Source organism: Megascapheus bottae, chromosome 6, assembly GCF_031878675.1.
Source record: "Megascapheus bottae isolate mThoBot1 chromosome 6, mThoBot2.hap1, whole genome shotgun sequence".
NCBI lineage: Eukaryota > Metazoa > Chordata > Mammalia > Rodentia > Geomyidae > Megascapheus > Megascapheus bottae.
The window spans coordinates 33,120,381-33,140,539 of NC_143514.1; the positions used below are offsets into that span (position 1 = coordinate 33,120,381).

At 35.8% G+C, this 20,159-nt stretch overlaps 1 protein-coding gene across 1 annotated transcript; it reads left to right on the forward strand.

Moving 5' to 3' along the window:
- The first annotated feature begins 246 nt into the window (after positions 1 to 246).
- Positions 247 to 19,997, forward strand: Asb17 (ankyrin repeat and SOCS box containing 17). Its single transcript, XM_090333714.1, has 3 exons — positions 247 to 790; positions 17,519 to 17,798; positions 19,688 to 19,997. The coding sequence occupies exons 1-3, from the start codon at positions 390 to 392 to the stop codon at positions 19,892 to 19,894; spliced, it is 888 nt and encodes a 295-aa protein (XP_090189840.1). The 5' UTR covers positions 247 to 389; the 3' UTR covers positions 19,895 to 19,997.
- The last annotated feature ends 162 nt before the right edge of the window (positions 19,998 to 20,159 follow it).

Sequence of the window (20,159 nt, forward strand, 5' to 3'; positions counted from 1 at the left end):
TGAATAATCCATGTTTATCATTAATCTAATATATTATCTATACTTTCAACACTTGAGAAACACACAAAGAGACCAAGCTGAATTTTTGGAAAGTTAAAAATATTATAGTTTAGCTCTCCTGCCTACCATTTGTCCAGTGTCTCTCTCTCTCTCTCAAATGTCTCCAAGTTACATATAATATCCCAAATTTCTGACCTATGCTGATGACAGATCTTCATCTATTATGATGTCATCCAGTAAGTCCTGGTAATAATGTGTATGCTTTTTTCTGCATGCAGCTTAAAGGGCACTTTCTGCTTGTAAAGCTTACCACATTATCAAAATATGGAACGGAAGGGATAGAGTATGACTATCAGTGATTTTGTTTCTACATTGTGCCTTAAGAAGCAATGAGTAAATCTTCTAAACTATGTCGAAAGACTTCTTTTCCAAGAGGCAATATATTCTGCAATCTCATTGAAAAAATTGTTAAGCGACCATCCTTGCAGTTTTTGGGTCAGTGGGGATATCATTGTTATGAACCTAGGATTTACCGAACACTGGCAAAAATTCTGAGGTATGTCGACCTTGATGGGTTTGACATACTACTCACAGATTATATCGCATTTGTGGAAAAATCAGGATACCGTTTTGAACTAAATTTTAATCTTGAATTTACTGAAATATGTGTGAATACAATTCTCTACTGGGTTTTTGCCAGAAAAGGTAATCCTGACTTTGTGGAATTGCTTCTCAAAAAGACCAAAGACTATGTTCAAGACAGAAGCTGTAATCTGGCACTGATATGGAGGTAATAATCTCAATTGTTTTTACAATAGAGTAACAAGCTTATCCTTGTAAGAATATAGTACTCCTTTTTTCAAAAAGTAGTAAATACTGTGGTCATGTAAGAACAACAAATACTGACTTAATTGCTCAATAGTTTACTCTTGTATTCTTGAATTGTATGTACAATAATGTTTTAATTGCATGTACATTATAATACCAATTATTTATTTGCATTCTTGCATATACAACTTACATATTAGTGTTCAAGGAAATGCAATGTTAAAAATATAGGTTTATAGTAAAGTAAATGAAAAATATAGGTTTTAAAAATTGATATGTTTTCCTAACTATACAAAGATACTGTTTTCTGTAATACTATGACCTCTTATTTTTGCATACATTGAAGTTGTATGTCTGTGTATACATAATATGTTGACTTTTTGCACTGACAATGCATCTATATCTTCACTGTATTTTTAAATTTTTTTACTTTTTTTACTGAATTGTACAAATGTGATTTCCTTCAACATGCTGACTTATGAGTATAGTACATGCCTTCCAATCTTCACTTAGAATAGTATTGAAACTTATTAAATGTTTTAAAACTTTTTAAGCTTATTAAAAACAGTTCTGTTTAACATTAAATATTGTTAAAGTTGACCCCACATTTTCCACAATTGAGCACAATGAGAGTCAAGGACCTTCTGCAGTGAGCATAGAGCCAAATTTTTACAGTCCAAATGTCAGTTTGCTAAAAATACATGCCTTGTGATCTCCTTGTAGAGTCTGTGACATAGATTCCCAAGTTATTTCCTTGCTGTAACTCAATTCATTTGTTGGATTCAGGTATTAGTTTGATTAGACCAGATGTGCATTTGCTCATTCAAGGCTGTCGATATTGCTCACATCATGCAGGCAGCAGTATGTTACACACATGGGCACAATCTGGTGTGCAGGAGACAGATAGGAACAGTAGACAGGTTCTGCAAAGAGCAGAGACATTTGCTGATTTTGTTTCACAGTGCTTTTTGAGTATATGTTCCTTCGTGATGTATTATTATTATGTATTATGTTTCTTAATGATTATTCAAGTGCATAAAACAAGAGCTATGGTTTGGAAATATCAACAACCATCTAATTAGCACTTTTTGTTGTTTTAAGCTACTATTATATTCAGAACTGTAGCAAGGATTCATAGTGTCAAAAGCTGGGGTAAGTAATGCCTATGTGCCTTGGAAGGCCCATGAGAAATAAAAATGGAATAAAGGAGAGAATCAAATAAATGAAAACAAATGAAGGAAAGAGAAAAGATTTGAAGGAAAAATTCCTTAACAGCTTTTTTGCTTGTGTGTATAGTGCTGGTGGTTGAATGCAGGACCTTAGCAAGCCCTCTTCAACTTGGCTATCTACATCTTCAGGTCCAATTAATAGCTGGTTAAGAGACAGATTTTAAAGTAATAAATTTTGACTTAGATTCATTCACAAGGTCAAACTCATTACCAGCCAATTCTACTTATCACATTATTTAGAACTTTCAGAATCACAGAATTTTAGATGTGAACAGAGCCTAAGAATTTATTGGCAAATCTTTATTATAGCAGCAACCTCTTGCAGGACATCTGTGATGGTTCTCACATCTGTGCTTGAACTATACCACCAGTGGGTTAACTGTTTCCTCACAAGAGTTACTTTTTTGCATGGATCTTATTTCCTTCATGTTCAGTTTGCTGGAATGATTTATCCAGTTGCAAAATTATGTATATATGTGTGTGTGTGCTGTGTGTGTGTGTGTGTGTGTGTACATATATATATATATATATCACAAATCTCTGTTTGTGGCCCTGACTTTTCTTTTTTTTAATTTATATATATATATTTATTGTAATTAGTAAAAGGGTTACATGATATTTGCCAGACATAAGGTGCATTAATTCACATATAGTGATACCCTTTTACATGTCTTGGTCCCTATTACCCTCCCCTCCATCCCCCCTGTCTTGGTTTTCCCCCCTTCCCTATCAAATTTCAAATAACCAAATAAAAATAAATCCAATATATCAGATAACAAAGTGAGATACTGTAACAATATGAGATAATCAAGGGACAGCAAAAGAGATGAGAGATAACATAGTACATTAAGGACAACAAACATTTATTATATGGCTTTTGTTTCTATATCCTGGAGGTCCTTTCAAATAGCTTCATACTATATGGCCTTATGTATCAAGGTTTTGCTCTATTGCAGATCTCTGCGAGTAGAGCCCAAGGTTTCTACTGATTATGACAAATGAGGGAAACCATTGAGCATAAGTTCCTTTGAGTCTGGCTTACTTCACTTGATATGATTTTTTCTAAGACTTTCCATTTCCTAACAAATGGGGCGATGTCATTCTTTCTGACAGCAGCATAGAATTCCATTGTGTACAAATACCACAAATACCACTTGTTGATCCACTCATCAACTGAGGGACATCTAGGTTGGTTCCATTTTTTTGCTATGGTGAATAATGTTGCAATGAACATTGTTGTGGTAGTGGATTTAGTATGCCCTAGTTTCTGGATGGTTGGGTAAATGCCAAGTAGTGGAATTGCTGGGTCATAAGGGAGCTCTATGTTTAGCCCTTTGATGCACTGCCATACTGCTTTCCATAGTGGTTGTACGAGTTTGCACTCCCACCAACAGTCCAGCAGTGTAGTAGTGATCCCTCCTGGCCACATCCCCTCCAGCATCTGTTGATATTCTTTTCCTGATCCTGGCCATTCTAACTGGAGTGAGGTGGAATCTTGGAGTTGTTTTGATTTGCATTTCTTTTATGACCAGAGATGTTGGCCCTGACTTTTCTTGAGCTTCAGACTCCCTCTGCTGTCTAATCTTCATTGCAGCATGGCATATCAAACCTAACAGAAACAAAACAGAACACTGAGCTAATTCATCCAGCTCTCTACCAATAATATCCTTTCCCCGAAATTTCAGTCTTATTAATAGCCCTTGTTGCTCTATTCCATTGCTGACACCAGAAATCTGTGATTTAATCTGGAGTCTATTCTTTCCTTGAAATCTCTTCTACTCTAAGGATTATGTAAACACAGCATTATTATAATAGGAAAGTTATCAAACGGTAGTGTATAAAGGAGGGATGACCAAAAAGATGTTGTTATAGCAATAAAAGATAGCAGTAATATAATAATTAATGTGGTCATTATGAAGACATAAGAGCTATACTCAAATATTGTATAGGTTTCCATGTGGAAAAGGAAGCCAGGTAGATTTTGTTCTCTGTAGCTACAGGCATAGAAGTAGGGAAAATGAAGACAGATTTGAGCACACAGGGAGACAATTATTTTGACTAACTCCAAGCCATGTCCTAATTTTTATTTTCATCTATCCCAGGTGAAGCTACCATCATTTCTTACCTAGACATCAGCAATAGATTCTTAAAAATCTTTTCAGCTTTTACTTTTCCCTTACAACCTATATAATCTACTCAAACTGGACATCTGAACAGTATTTTTAAAACATAAAGTAGCTCTTAATGCCCAGAATGAAACTGTTTCAAGGTTTAGCCCCTATAAATGTATCAAAAAACACCCCTTTTTACAAAGCCCTACATGAATGACCCCCAATTCCTCTCTAGTCTCCTTACTCTCCCTTTTGACCACTATATTATATCCTAGCAAACCCCTATTTTGTAAAATATCCTAAAATTTTTTCCTGTGTTAAGGCCTTATAACTGCTTCCATGGCTTAAAAATCACTTTCCCCCATATCCATCATCGTAGGGAAGCTTCCTGCCTACCAGATCCATCAGTGTAAACATCAGCTTTCAGCGATAACTTTCCTAGTGACCTAAGGTAGAAAAGCTAGACAGTGCTTATCAGCATTTTATTTTCATTCTCTGCACAGCACTAGTCACTCATTTTTTAATTTGTTGTTTATATATTCAACATTTACCCTCACTTAAAAGTAAGCTCTATGAGAACAGGAATCTTCATTGACTCTTCAGTGCCTAAAACTATGCCTGATACATAGCAAATGTTCAAAAAGTGTTTTTATTAAATTATGAAGTGAATTTTGATATAGTTCTGGTTCTCCAGTCTCAGAGCATATCCACATCTATCTCCATGTCTTTCATTTCTATGCCTATAGTTATAAAGAACAAAATGTACCTGATTTTCTCTTACACATGAAAACCTATACAGTATTTGTCTTCATAATGACTACATTAATTATTCTAACTGCTACCTTTTATTCATATAATGGCATCTTTCTTTTTCACCCCTCATGTATACACTCCAAATTGATAACTTCTCAATTATAATAATGATGTGTTAACATAATCCCTGGGGTAGAAGAGACAATAAATGACTGAAAGGAACTTGTTTCCATTTTTTACAACATACCTGCAACGAACATTCAAATGTCATTGCTGGAGGCATGCTTCAGACAGTAGAGTGGCTGTATAGCAATTGTGAAACCCTAAGTTCATACCCCAGAATTGCTGAAAACAAATTATAAGTAGTTGAAAAGTCATTCAATTAAAGCAACATTTTCCAGTAAGAGGTACTGATATTGGTTGGACTTAACAAAGAGTTTGCAAGTTGCTGACTTTGGAGGTCTCACATAGCAGTTAGTGAAAATTACAAAACAGCAACAACAACAAAATGTACTTACATGGCTGGGAGTTTGGCTTAGAGGTAGAGTGCTTGCCTAGCAATTACGAATACCTGAGTTCGATTCCTTAGTACCATATACACAGAAAAAAAAAAAAAAAAGAGAACTTGTGGTTCAAGCAGTAGAGTGCTAACCTTGAGGGAAGCCCAAGGACAGAGCTCAGGCTCTGAGTTCAAGGACTTTTGTTTCCTTATCCTGGAGGTCCTTAGGTTTAGTGTCATAGTATTCAGTCTTATGTCACTAGATTTTGTTCTATTGTAAATCTCTGCTAGGAGAACCTAAGGTTTCTACTGATTATGACAAATGAGGGAAACCATTGAGCCTATGTTCCTTTGAGTCTGGCTTACTTCACTTAATATGATTTTTTCTAAGTCTTTCCATTTCCTTACAAATGGGGTGATGTCATTCTTTCTGACAGCAGCATAGAATTCCATTGTGTACAAATACCACATCTTGTTGATCCACTCATCAACTGAGGCACATCTGGGTTGGATCCATATCTTTCCTATGGTAAATACTGCTTCAATGAACATCGCTGTGCTAGTGGATTTAGTCTGTCCCTGTTTCTCGATGATTGGGTAAATGCCAAGTTGTGGAATTGCTGGGTCATAGGGGAGCTCTATGTTTAGTTTTTTGAGGAACTGCCATACTGCTTTCCATAGTGATTGAACGAGTTTGCATTCTCACCAATAGATCCCTCCTGGCCACATCCCCACCAGCATCTTGTTATTATTAGTTTTCTTGATCCTGGCCATTCTAACTGGAGTGAGGTGGAATCTTTGTTGTTTTGATTTGTATTTCTTTTATGACCAGAGAAGTCGAGTATTTCTTCATGAGTCTATAGGCCATTTTTTTCTTTTTTTTTTTTGCTTTGTTTTTTTGTTTTTTTTTTATTTTTTTATTGTAATTAATAAAAGGGTTACATGATATTTGCCATATAGAGGTGCATTAATTCACATACATTGATACCCTTTCACATGTCTTAGTACCTTTTACCCTCCCCCCCACCCCCCCATCTTGGTTTTCCCCCCTTCCCTATCAAATTTCAAATAATCAAATACAAATAAATTTAATATATCAGATAACAGAGTGAGGTACTGTAACAACATGAGATACCCAAGGGACAGCAAAGGAGATGAGAGATAACATAGTACATTAAGGACAACAATCATTCGTTATATAGCTTTTGTTTCAGTATCCTGGAGGTCCTTTCAATTAGCTTCATATTATATGGCCTTATGTATCAAGGTTTTGCTCTATTGCAGATCTCTGATAGTAGAGCCCAAGGTTTCTACTGGTTATAACAAATGAGGGAAACCATTGATAGGCCATTTTTTCATATATTTTTTATTATAATTAATAGAAGGGTTACATTACATTCGCCAGATAGAAGGTGCATTAATTCACATACATTGATACCATTTCTCATGTCTTGATCCCCATTTCCCTCCCCCCCAAGCCACCCCTCATTTTGTTTTACCCCCTTCCCTATCCAATTTCAAATAACCAAATATATATCCAATATATCAGATAACAAAGTGAGATACTGTAACAATGTAAGATAACCAAGGGACAGCAAAAGAGATGAGAGATAACATAGTACATTAAGAACAACAATCACTCATTATATGGCTTTTGTTTCTATATCCTAGAGGTCCTTTCATTTAGCGTCATATTGTATGGCCTTAGATAACGAGGTTTTGCCCCATTGCAAATCTCTGCTTTGAAAGCCCAAGGTTTCTACTGATTATGACAAATGAGGGAAACCATTGACCCTATGTTCCTTTGATTCTGGCTTAGTTCACTTAATATTTTTTCTAAGTCTTTCCATTTCCTTACAAATGGGGAGATGTCATTCTTTCTGACAGCAGCGTAGAATTCCATTGTGTACAAATACCACATCTTGTTGAATCACTCATCAATTGAGGGACATCTGAGGTGGTTCCATATCTTTGCTATGGTAAATAGGGCTTCAGTGAACATCATTGTGCTAGTGGATTTAGTATATCCTTGTTTGTGGACAATTGGGTAAATGCCAAGTAGTGGAATTGCTGGGTCATAGGGGAGCTCTATGTTTAGCCTTTTGAGGCACTGCCATACTGCTTTCCATAGTGGTTGAACGAGTTTGCACTCCCACCAACTATGTAGTAGTGATCCCTCCTGGCCACATCCTCTCCAGCATCTTGTTATTATTAGTTTTCTTGATCCTGGCCATTCTAACTGGTGTGAGGTGGAATCTTAGAGTTGTTTTAATTTGCATTTCTTTTATGACCAGAGATGTTGAGCATTTCTTCATGTGTCTATAGGCCATTTTTGTTTCTTCTTCAGAGAAGACTCTCTTTAAGTCTTTGGCCCATTTTTTAATGGGATGGTTGTTACTTTGGAGATTAGTTTTGGAATGATTCAATTTTTTGAGCTGTTGATATATTTTAGATATGAGGCCTTTGTCCACTGTATGGTTGGTGAAGATCTTCTCCCATTCTGTAGGCTTCCTAATTAGTTTACTAGCTATGTCCTTTGCCATACAAAAGCTCTGCAGTTTAATGCAGTCCCACTTATCCAGCCTTTCTCTGATTTGTTGTGTTTCTTGGTCCTTATTAAGAAAGTTTTGACCTGTGCTAAGGTGGCCTAGTGTATCTCCTATTCCTTCTTGTAAAGTTTTCAGTGTCAGCTTTTACCTCCAGGTCTTTGATCCATTTGGAGTTAATTCTAGTGCAGGGTGACAAAGAAGGATCTAACTTTAGTTTTCTGCAGGTGCTTAACCAGTTCTGCAGCACCACTTTTTGAAGAGGCTGTCTTTCTTCCATTCTATTTTTTTGGTTCCCTTGTCAAAGATTAGGTGGCCATAGGTCTGTGGTTTAATATCTGGGTCCTCAGTTCTATTCCATTGGTCTTCAGGCCTGTTCCTGTGCCAGTACCAAGGTGTTTTGATAATTATAGCTCTGTAATAGTCTAAAGTTTGGTATTGAAATTCCTCCTGCGCTGTTCTTTCTGCTAAGAAGTAGTTTTGCTATATGGGGTCTTTTATTATTCCATCTGAAATTTTGGGTTGCCTCTTCTATTTCTTTAAAGAATGACATTGGGATATTGATGGGTATTGCATTGAATTTGTAGATAGCCCTTGGCAAGATTGCCATTTTCACGATGTTGATTCTTCCAATCCAGGAGCATGGGAGGTTTTTCCATTTCCTCAGTTCTGCTTTAATTTCCTTTTTCAGGGTTTTAAAGTTTTCATCAAAAACGTCCTTTACATTCTTAGTTAAGGTAATTCCTAGGTACTTTATTTTCTTTGAGGCTATTGCAAAAGGAGTTGCTTTCCTGATTGTTGCCTCATTCCTCTCACTGTTAGCATAGAGGAAGGCAGATGATTTTTGAGGGTTAATTTTATACCCTGCTACCCTTCCAAAGTTTTGAATCAGCTCAAGGAGCTTGGGAGTGGAGTCTATAAGATTCTTTAAATACAGGATCATGTCATCTGCAAAGAGGGAAAGTTTTACTTCCTCTTTCCCTATTTGGATCCCTTTTCTGCTTGCTTCTTGCCTTATTGTACTGGCTAGGAATTCTAATACTATATTAAAGAGGAATGGAGAGAGTGGGCATCCTTGTCTTGTTCCTGATTTTAGAGGGAATGGCTTTAGCTTTTCACCATTAAGTATAATACTAGCTGTGGGTTTGTGATACACAGCCTTTATTATACTGAGGAATGTTCCATGGATTCCTAGTTTCCCCAGAACTTTTAACATAAAGGGGTGTTGGATCTTGCCAAATGCCTTTTCTGCATCTATTGAGACAATCATGTGATTTTTGTCCTTGCTTCTGTTGATGTATTGAATTATATTAATTGATTTGCATATGTTGAACCAGTTTTGCCTCCCTGTGATGAATCCTGTTTGATCATAGTGTATAATTTTTTTGATGAGTTGTTGTAGACGGTTGGCCAGTATTTTGTTAAGAAGTTTTGCATCAATGTTCATCAAAGAAATGGGTCTATAGTTCTCTTTCTTTGATGAATCTCTGTCTGGTTTGGGGATGAGGGTTATACTGGCTTCATAGAATGTGTTTGGTAAAGATCTATAGGCCATTTTTATTTCTTCTTCAGAGAAGACTCTCTTTAAATCTTTGGCTCATCTTTTAATAGGATGGCTCTTACTTTGGAGATTAGTTTTGGAGTGATTCAATTTTTTGAGCTGTTGATATATTTTAGATATGAGGCCTTTGTCCATTGTATGGTTATTTAAAATCTTCTCCCATTCTGTAGGCTTCCTAATTAATTTAGTAGCTATGTCCTTTGCCATTCAGAAGCTCTGCAGTTTAATGTAGTCCCACTTATCCAGCCTGTCTCTGATTTTTTTCTGTATCTTGGTGCTTATTAAGAAAATTTTTTGTGTTCTTTCTTATTGTCAGGATAGTGTATTGAGGGGTACAGTTACATTCACCGGGTAGTAGGTCAATTACTTCTCACACACTGATACCTCTTCTCATGTTTTGTCCCCATTTCCCTCCTCCACCCCCTGCCCTCATCTTGTTTTCCCCCCTTCCCTCTCCTATTTCAAATAAACAAATAAACACATGTACAATATACCAAGTAACAATGTCAGATAGTAACAGTATGAGATTAACCAAAGGACAACAAGGAGAAGAGAAATAACATAGCACCTTATGAACAATAATCTCGGGCCGGGAGTTTGGCCTAGTGGTAGAGTGCTTGCATAGCATGCACGAAGACCCGGATTCAATTCCTCGGGACCACATACATAGAAAAAAGCCAGAAGTGGTGCTGAGGCTCTAGTGGTAGAGCTCTAGCCTTGAGAAAGTCCAAGGACACTGCTCAGGCCCTGAACTCAAGATTAGGGCTGGCCAAAAAAACAAAAAACAAAAAAAAACCAATAATCACACAAGATAATCCGCTTGTTTCCATATCCTAGAGTTCCTTTCATTCAGTCTCATCCTATATGACCTTGTATTCCTAGGTTTTGAGCTATTGTAATCCTCTGCTAGGAGAGTTCTAGATGTGTGCTAATTATTACAAATGAAGGAAACCATTGAGCCTATGTTCCTTTGGGTCTGGCTTACTTCACTTAATATGACTTTTTTACAACTCTTCCATTTCCTTAAAAATTCCATTGTGTATAAGTACCACATCTTCTTGATCCATTCATCTACTGAAGGGCATCTGGGTTGGTTCCTTATCTTCACTATGGTAAATAGTGCTGCAGAGAACATCGCTGTGCTAGTGTCTTTAGTATGTCCTTGTTTCTGGACGTTTGGGTAAATGCCAAGGAATGGGATTGCTGGGTCATAGAGTAGCTCTATGTCAGTCATTTGAGGAATTGTCATACTGCTTTCCATAGTGTTTGAATGAGTTTGCATTCCCATCAATAGTGTAGTGGTGATCCCTCCTGGCCACATCCCATCCAGCATCTGTTATTAGATTTCTTGATAATGACCATTCTTACTGGAGTGAAGTGGAACCTCAAAGTTGTTTTGATTTGCATTTCTTTTATCAACCCAGAATTTCTATAGGAATAATTAGAAGATGATTTGATTAGAAGTTTAATTTGCACAGCATATTTATGTAAATGTTGTTTATAATAATTTTGAAGAGAGAACTAATCTGCTTCACCACTATCTTCCTTCTTCATGAAATCTTTTGACATCACAACTGTCTCAAGTTAAAATTAAATCTTAACCTCAATCAGTAGCAACTGGAGCAATAGATATATTTTAAAGTAGAATAGTAATGCATGATAAATGATTAGAAGTGGAGAATCAAAGAGAGGAAAGACTTGGTCTTCAGATGTGTGAATTTTGAGGCTGGTTGGTTTATTGTGTTAGTTTCCTGTTGCTGTTAAAACAATTTGCCACAAACTTAATGACTGATAACAGTATAAATTTGTTATTTTATAGTTCTGGAAATTAGACATATAAATAACTTTTTCAGTTATATTTGCTTTGTTTAATGAATAATAATTACTCAAAAACATTTTTCTGGAAGTGGCACTGTGGCTCAAGTCGTAGAGCACTAGCCTTGGGCTGAAGAGCTCAGGGACAGTGCCCAAGCCCAGTGTTCAAGCCCAATGACCAATTCCCTCTCCAAAAAAATATTTATCTTCAACATGGAGCTTTAATCCATCAATACTATGATTTTCCTGGTGTGTTGCATTCTGAAATTCTTCTGAGGAATACTGAATCCAACTCAGACTGCTGTGAAAGCCAGTATCTTTGTCAAAAGGTATGGTAGGTGCACTTTCATAGATGACCAAACTGTGCAATGTGTTCTCTCAGCTCATTAGCTGCTGAGGTCCAAAGAGTTTTTATGACAAAAGCAATTGGCTGTCCAAGGGTCCTGTGTACTGCCTGGGCATCCATCATTGTGGAGACTGCCATCTTGAGAAGAGATCCCTACAATATCTCTGATGGAACTAAAATCAAAATTTCAGCAGGTCTGTTCCTTGTGGAGGCTTTAGAGGAGAATTTGTTTCCTTCCCCACATTTCTCACTCATATTTCTCCACCTTCAAAGCCAGCACTAGGTGCCACCTTCCCTCCTTCTTTGACTACAGTATGCTCTCTTCTCATTTCAAGATCTTTATTTTAATCACATCTGGAAGGCCTCTTTCATCATACTGAAGGGACATTGTTTAACTTACCCTTATGATCACTTGACAAACTTAAAAAAAAATGTTACAAGTGACCTACAAAGTCAATTTTGGACATGTGAACTGCCTAAGTCATACACAGGCAAACATGTTCAGTGTGTGGATAGATATACAGTGCCATTCTTTTATATAGCATTATTCTCTTATATCAACATCTAATTTGTAGGGTAAGTTTTGGTTGCAAGGACAAGCAATTTATATAGTATGGCCAAAACCAATGCTATCACCCTGTCCAGGTGACACAGGTGTCCCTGTGTCCCAAAAAAATTATCAACAAAGGATAGATCATGCTACTTTTCTACCCCAAACTTCAGTGAGTCATACATCTCTTTTAGAGTGAAAAGTGACTAGTGCATATTTGACATCCCATCTTCTCTGTCCCATATCCTGCTAATTTCCACTTTTCAGTTACTTTGACTCCCTTGTTCTTTCTTCACCACTGTAGCCACACTTGCCTATATTTTTATCTTTAAATAATCACACGGTTAACTTCTGTGCTTCCTTTTAGTCTCTATCCAGAAACCAACTAATAGTACCACTTTATTTAAAATCAGAAAGCGCCACTAAAGTACCTCCCAGAATCGCTACATTCCACTTCTCTAGTTTATTTTTTCACAGTATTTAAATTTGTCTAGCTTTATAAAATCTATTTGTGTGTGATGTTCATCCTTTACTGTTAATCATCCCACATGATAACATAACCAAGATGACAGGGGTTTTAATTTTTCCCACTGACATTGCAAACATCTAAAACAGTATCTGGAATATAGAATGTGTTTGCTCTTTGTTGGAATAAATGAGCTAACAGTAGCTGGGAGTTAAGGTCATGAATGAAATGGCCTGAGGAGAGTCAAATGAACACTGGTCAGGAGGCAGTGTACATGTTGGCATTGAAGGCAGAGAAAGAAGAGCCAATGTAGTACAAAAAGACTGATGGGTAATTTGAAGACAAGTCTGACCAAGTAAAAGGAAAGCATGGCTGCAAGGAAGTCTACTGCATTAAATATCACAGATACAAAATTATTTAGGAGAGCTAGCTATTAGAAATCAAGGGAGAATGTGTAGAAAAATCAGATGTAATTATAGCTACAAAACTAAATCACCCTCTGAATGTCGACATGGAAATATTATGCCCCATTTCATAAGCACAGATGACAGGTTTTCAGATGCAAGGTTCAGTTCATTAACCTCACATTTAAAAACTGATTCTTGCTTTGCTTGCCTCACACCATTCACATAAATATTGTTATAATTAACTGTCAGTACCCATTAAGCAATTTTTGGTTTATCATACTATACATTTTTAAACATGAAGATTAATCATTTGTCATTTATATATTACACTTTTAAAAGTCATTTAAATCTATTTGAGTTTTAGTCATGTTTTCAACATTTTTCAATACTCTTTTAATACTTTCTAAAGGTAATGTAAATTTTAATATTTGCTAACTATCTTTTATCTATACAACTTAACAATGACCATTTACAGTGTGGACTTATAAAGCTAGGTGAAATACTTTAAGAACTATGAGATGTATTCAAACCACTAGGGAAAGTATTAGGGCATTTCTTCAAAAGACTAAATGTAGAGTTCCCCTAAGACCCAGCAATTCCACTACTTTGCATTTACCCAGAAACAAGGACATACTAAAGACACTAGCACAACGATGTTTATTGCAGCACTATTTACCATAGCAAAGATATTGAACCAACCCAGATGTCCCTCAGTTGATGATCGGATCAAGCTGTGGTATTTATACACAATGGAATTCTATGCTGCCATCAGAATGAACGACATCGCCCCATTTGTAAGGAAATGGAGTTGTAAAAAGTCATATTAAGTGAAGTAAGCCAGACCCAAAAGAACATAGGCTTAATGGTTTCCCTCATTTGTAATAATTAGTACAAACCTTGGACTCTGCTAACACAGATTTACAATAGAGCAAAACCTAGATACAAAAGGCCATATAGGATGAGGCTAAATGAAAGGACCTCCAGGATATGGAAACAGGAGCTATATAAAAGTGTGATTGTTGTTCTTAATATATTATGTTATTTCTCATCTCTGTTGTCTCTTGGTTATTCTCATATTGTTACAGTACCTTACCTTGTTATGTGGCATATTGTGTATATGTTTGTTTATTTGAAATAGGAAATGGAAGGGGGAAAACAAGATGAGGGGAGGGGTGGGGGTAGAGAAATGGGGTCAAAAACATGAGAAGGGGAATCAATGTGTGTGAAGTAATGCACCTTCTATCTTGCAAATATAACTCTTACCCTTCTATTAATTACAATTAAAAAAGAAAAAAAGAACTATGAGATAAATGAATTACATTGAATCTGAAAATTTTAAATGAAAACATATGACCCACAATCTTATTTGGATTAAAAACAAGTTTGAAATAAATGTTTGATTGCTGCCTGTGAGCTTGGCATTGTTCTAGGTTCTCAGAGTTACAGTTGTAACCCAAGTCAATAGAAATTACGGCCCTTCTAAGCCACTGAGGCTGAAGTTGTAAAAATCATGCTATTCAATAATTTACTTTGAAGATGAAAAGCAGAAGTTTAAAGATATTACATAGATTTTTCAAAATGGTAAGAATTTATAGGGTGGAAGAAGAGTGAGTTTAGGACAATTGACTTCACAGAAGTTTATTAGGAAAATTCTTCCATAAAGCTAGGATTGTCTGTGAAGTTTAGAATACATGCAATGAAACAATGTGAAAGGTAGATGTAGTAATGTTTTGTAATACTGTGTGCCTATAATGTGTAATGTAAAAGAAGTACCTTGAGTTTAATTTGGTATGTGTTGGAAGTGTATGTGAAAAAAAAATGAAAAGGACAAAGATTATTTTCAAGGAAAAAAATGTACATAGGCAGGTAGACAGACAGACACATATGTACATATGCCAGTAGGGAAATTAAGGCAGGGCCTAAGTTACTTTGCACCACACCAGACTATTCCTTTAGATTATAGTTTTCTGGCATAACAGAGTGAAATGAAGTTTTGGAGATAAGCTCTAATGGTGCTGGTCTAGGGAGTAGAGCTCCTGACTAGGGACTCATTAGGAAGAATGTCTCTAGAGCCCTAAGATTAACTTTGACCAGAGATGATCTTTTAAGGGATCATAATTAACTGTCTATAAGACAGTCTGAAAACAACTCACTTAATGCAATACATTTATATAACATAATGTTTATATAACATAACAGTGATCTAGTCCTAATCTTCTAAATGGAAAACACCAACTAGTCCCTCAAGTCTCAGTTCACAGGAAATCATTTTTTGAGGGAGTATTTTGTCCTCCTCAATGCTTCTAGGGTACTTCCAGCATACTGTCAGAGGGATTATTCTCTTATATTTATTATATTGAATTGTCTAATTTCCTTGATAATATACAAGGACTGCAACTTTTTCTTTTTCTTTTTTTTTTTTTTTTTTTTTTGCCAGTCCTGGGCTTGAGCTCAGGGCCTGAGCACTGTCCTTGGACTTTCTCAAGGCTAGAGCTCTACCACTTGAGCCTCAGCACCACTTCCAGCTTTTTTCTATGTATGTGGTACCAAGGAATCGAACCCAGGTCCTCATGCATGCTAGGCAAGCACTTTAACCACTATGCCAAACTCCCAGCCCAAGGACTGCAACTTTTATCTCAATATAGTCATCTGCTCTAGACAAGTAAGTAATTAATGAAGGAATGAGTAAATTAATAATAGATGATAAAAACAACCTGGGAGACTGACATATTCAAGATCACATAGCTAGAAAGGAGAACCAAAAGAGTCCCCAGTTTTGCACTATTATGCATGCTTTCTCCATCTCATTTAGATACATAACAATCTTAACATTCTCTTCTTACTCCGCAGAGTTATCTAAAATGAATACACTTTTCTTCCTTCCTTCCTTTCTTTTTTGCCTCTCCTGGGGTTTGAACACAGGACCTGAACACTGTCCTTGGGCTTTCTCAAGGCTAGAGCTCTACCACTTGAGTCTCAGCACCACTTTCAGCTTTTTCTAGGTATGTGGTGCTGAGGAATCGAACCCTAGTCTTCATGAATGACAGGCAAGCACTCTACCATTAGGCCAAATTCTCAGCCCCCAATACTAACACTTCTTGTGCTATTGTACAAAATATATTAGATCAGTCAAGCTAATTTAAGAGGTAAAAATTAATAAAAATCATGTCTGGAAAAATTAAGACTTATTAGTATAAAATTCCCTTTGGTCAGACAATACTGTGTTGACATTCACATAACAAACTCAATAGTAAGCACAAAAGCCTATTTTAAGGAGACATGAATAGTACAATATAACTTTAGAAAAACTAAGCTTTTCTTTTCTGCATGAGGTGGGGAGAATATTTCAAGTCTAGCCATTAAGTGGTACCCTAAGAAAAAGAGTTTTGTTTTGTTTTTGAAATAGATTCTCTGTGTAAGCCAGACTGGTGTTGAATTTCACTATGTAGTCCAGGCTAACTAGAGGAAATTTCACTTTATTCTTGATAAAAGAAATCAAAACTTTGCCTCTGAGGCACCTCATTGTAATTTTTTTGTGGGTCATGGGGCTTGAACTCGAACTCAGCCTGGGCACTGTCCCTGAGCTCTTCAGCCCAAGGCTTCCACCCTACCCATGGGCCTGGGCATTGTCCCTGAGCTCTTCAGCCTAAGGCTACCACCTTACCCTTGAGCCAAGCCACACTTCCCATTTTCTAGAGGTTAACTGGAGATAAGCGTCTCAGGTCATTTTTGTGCCTGGGCTGGCTTTGAATCTTGATCCTCAGATCTCAGCCTTCTGAGTAGCTAGGATTACAGGCATGAGCTACAGTGCCCAGCTATAATTTATATTTTTAAGCCTGTGAACATAATTTCAAATTTTATTAACATAAAAAGCTAGATTTAAAGTAGTTGCATTTATTCCTTTTTCATTTACTCTGCAACCTCTATTCAAGCTCATGTGCGATATAGGATAGAGAATAAAAGAAATATCAAAATGATCACATAATTCTACTAATAAACTGAAATATGTTCCCTTCATTTCAATTTTAGACTTTCCAGAGCTTCACAAGTTTTATAATGCTCTTCTAGTCAGTATGGTTTATCAGATGAGAAACACAAAGCAGCTATATCTGAAGAAAGAAAAACTTCATGTACTGTAATTTTTTTGGTTTGCTTATTTTTACAAAGGCAAAGGGAGGTTAACTGTGTAACAATTTTCTTTTAACCTTGAGTTTGGTCTAAATTTATACAGTGTAAAGTTCTCTTTAAGACATATTATATGCCGGCAAATTACATCATATGTGAAAGTATACATTAAATGTTAAGCCTATTTGTATTTAAGAGTATGTTATGATTTCCCCATTACCACTACAGTATTAACCCCATTTAATTATATAGTCAATAGCTTCTATTTTGCTTGATTCACAGAACTTTCACACCAGTATACTGTCCAAGCCCACTGAGTGGCATCACACCTCTCCTTTATGTAGCTCAGACAAGACAGTCGAATATCTTAAAAATACTCCTGCAATATGGGATCTTAGAAAGAGAGAAAAACCCTATCAACATTGTCTTAACAATATTGCTGTACCCTTCAAGAGTGAGAATAATGGTTGATCATGAGTTAATTGATATTCAGGAAGATGCCAAAACATGTTTAATGCTATGTTCCAGAGTACTTTCTACCATTTCAATCAAAGAAATAGAGGTAAGCAAAATATTGTTCTCTAAGTTTGGGTTCAAATATTGATGAATTTTAGCATGAACTGTGGAGACAAAAATAAAGATAATTATTAATCTTTAGGTTATACACACTGATTAATTTGTCATTTTTGGAACAAACCAAGAACACACAAACGAATCAACTCTTTTAGTCAATTACCATCCTCCCTAAATTTAACTATGTTATAATACTAAATTATATCTGTCCATAGGAAGAAATGCCTACTTAATAAAAATATTCCTGTAAATTGATAAATTAGCTGATTGATTGCCAGTCCTGAAGCTTGGACTAAGGCATAGGCTTTTTTTGCTCAAGGCTAGCACTCTATCAGTTGAACCACAGATCTTTCTAGTGGTAAATTTGCAATGAGTCTCAAGGGCTGGCTTCAAACTGTGCTCCTCAGATCTCAGCCTCCTGAGTATAGGTAGGTTTACAGGCATGAGCCACTGGTGCCTGTTTACTCCTGTGAATTTTAACCAGTCAAATCAACAAAACAATACTAAATAGTAACTTGAGAATAAACTCATAAGATGTATAACACTGCTGCTTTGTAAACATCTGAATACTAATACCTGGACAAATGGTAAGAAAATAGGCAAAATTATTTTATCAATCCATATATAAAACAAAAATAACTAAGTTTTCATACCTTCATTTAGTTGCCTGTCCTTGCCCAGTGTTAGTCCTGCATAATTATTACAGAACATACCAATTTTCAATGGATTCCATAAACACTATTTCCAAGTCACCACTATAGTAGGAAAGTACCAGAATAGAGTTGACCAAAATCACCTGCTTCAGTGAAAGGATTTCATTAAAATGCTTGAATAACACTTTGCTCTCCTCTTTACATTTCTATATTTCTGTACCATAGCATATATATTTTTTAGAAATACATATTTAGATATTTTAAGTCCTAGGTCTTTTATGGCAGTCCTGAGGCCTGAACTCGGGGCCTGGGCATTTTCCTTGGATTTTTTCTTTTGCTGAGGGCTAAAATTCTGCCACTTGAGCCATAGTGCCATTTCTGGATTTTTCTGTGTATGTGGTATCAAGGAATTGAACCCAGAGCTTTGTGCATGCTAGGTGAGCACTCTACTACTAGGCTACACTCCTAGCCCCTAGCCCCTAGATCATTTTGAGCACAAACACCTATCTTGCATATCCTAGCAATTATTCCAAGCACCTATCCCAATACTGAGGACACATTATAGTTGATTGAATAATTAATGAATATAAACAAATATAAGTAAATCAGTAAAAGTGTCAAAGAACCTGTGAAGTACAAGGACCCACTAGAAAAAAGAAATCTCGTAATAGGCAATAGCTTTTTTAAGTCAATCTATTGATAATAGGCCTCTAAAACTAAGTCCTTAAACATATGCCTTCTCAAATTCCTGAAAATAGATCTTTACATTTGGGGAAGCCTTTACTCTAAACTTGTTGAAACCACCTAGGGAACTTTCAGAATTTACAGTTTATGTCCATCAAACCAATAGAATCAAAATTTCTGGAATAACACCTGAGCATTGATCATTCATATAGTCTCCCAGATAATTCTAGTGTATGACAATTTTGATAACGACCCCAGGATGGAAGCTGATAAAATATAAGTGTGAACCATCTAACATTAAAAACTTACCTAGTCATAGATATAATTTTGCTGTATCCTTATGTATTATAAAAAACTTTATCATTATGAGAATAAAATGGAAATACAACATTTGTCTTATGTGGAAACACTCTGAAGAAAGGTTACAAGAGTTACATTTAATATCTTTTTTGAAATTGAAATTTTAAAAATATTAATAGTTTGAATCAGTCTAATGACAAAAGGTAAAATGACAAAAGTAAAATATTTCCTCTTTTTTCAGACACAGCTGAGTTTAGGAAGGCGCCCAATTATTTCAAATTGGTTGGAGTACATCCCTTCAACAAGATACAAAGATCCATGTGAACTATTACATCTTTGCAGACTAACCATCAGGACTCAACTATTAAACAACAATATGCTCCCAAATGGAATATTTTCACTTCTAATTCCTGTTCGTCTACAGAACTACCTGAATTTAGAAAGCTAATATGCATCTTTATTCTAAGTTCTTTAAAGATGCTTTCCATTGTATGACTTCGAAGTTAATAAACTATTAATCTCATGTAAGTTCTTGTTGCATTAAACATTCCATTAGAAAATGTCTTTTCATATCATGTCCTAAATCACCATCATTTTTAAGTCTGTATGTAATTCAACCAATTATTTTCTGCAGTGTGGAATAAATTATATACATTGTGATACAAAGAGAAAGTAATCTGTTTTTTTCTGAATGTATTTTTTATTGTAATTAA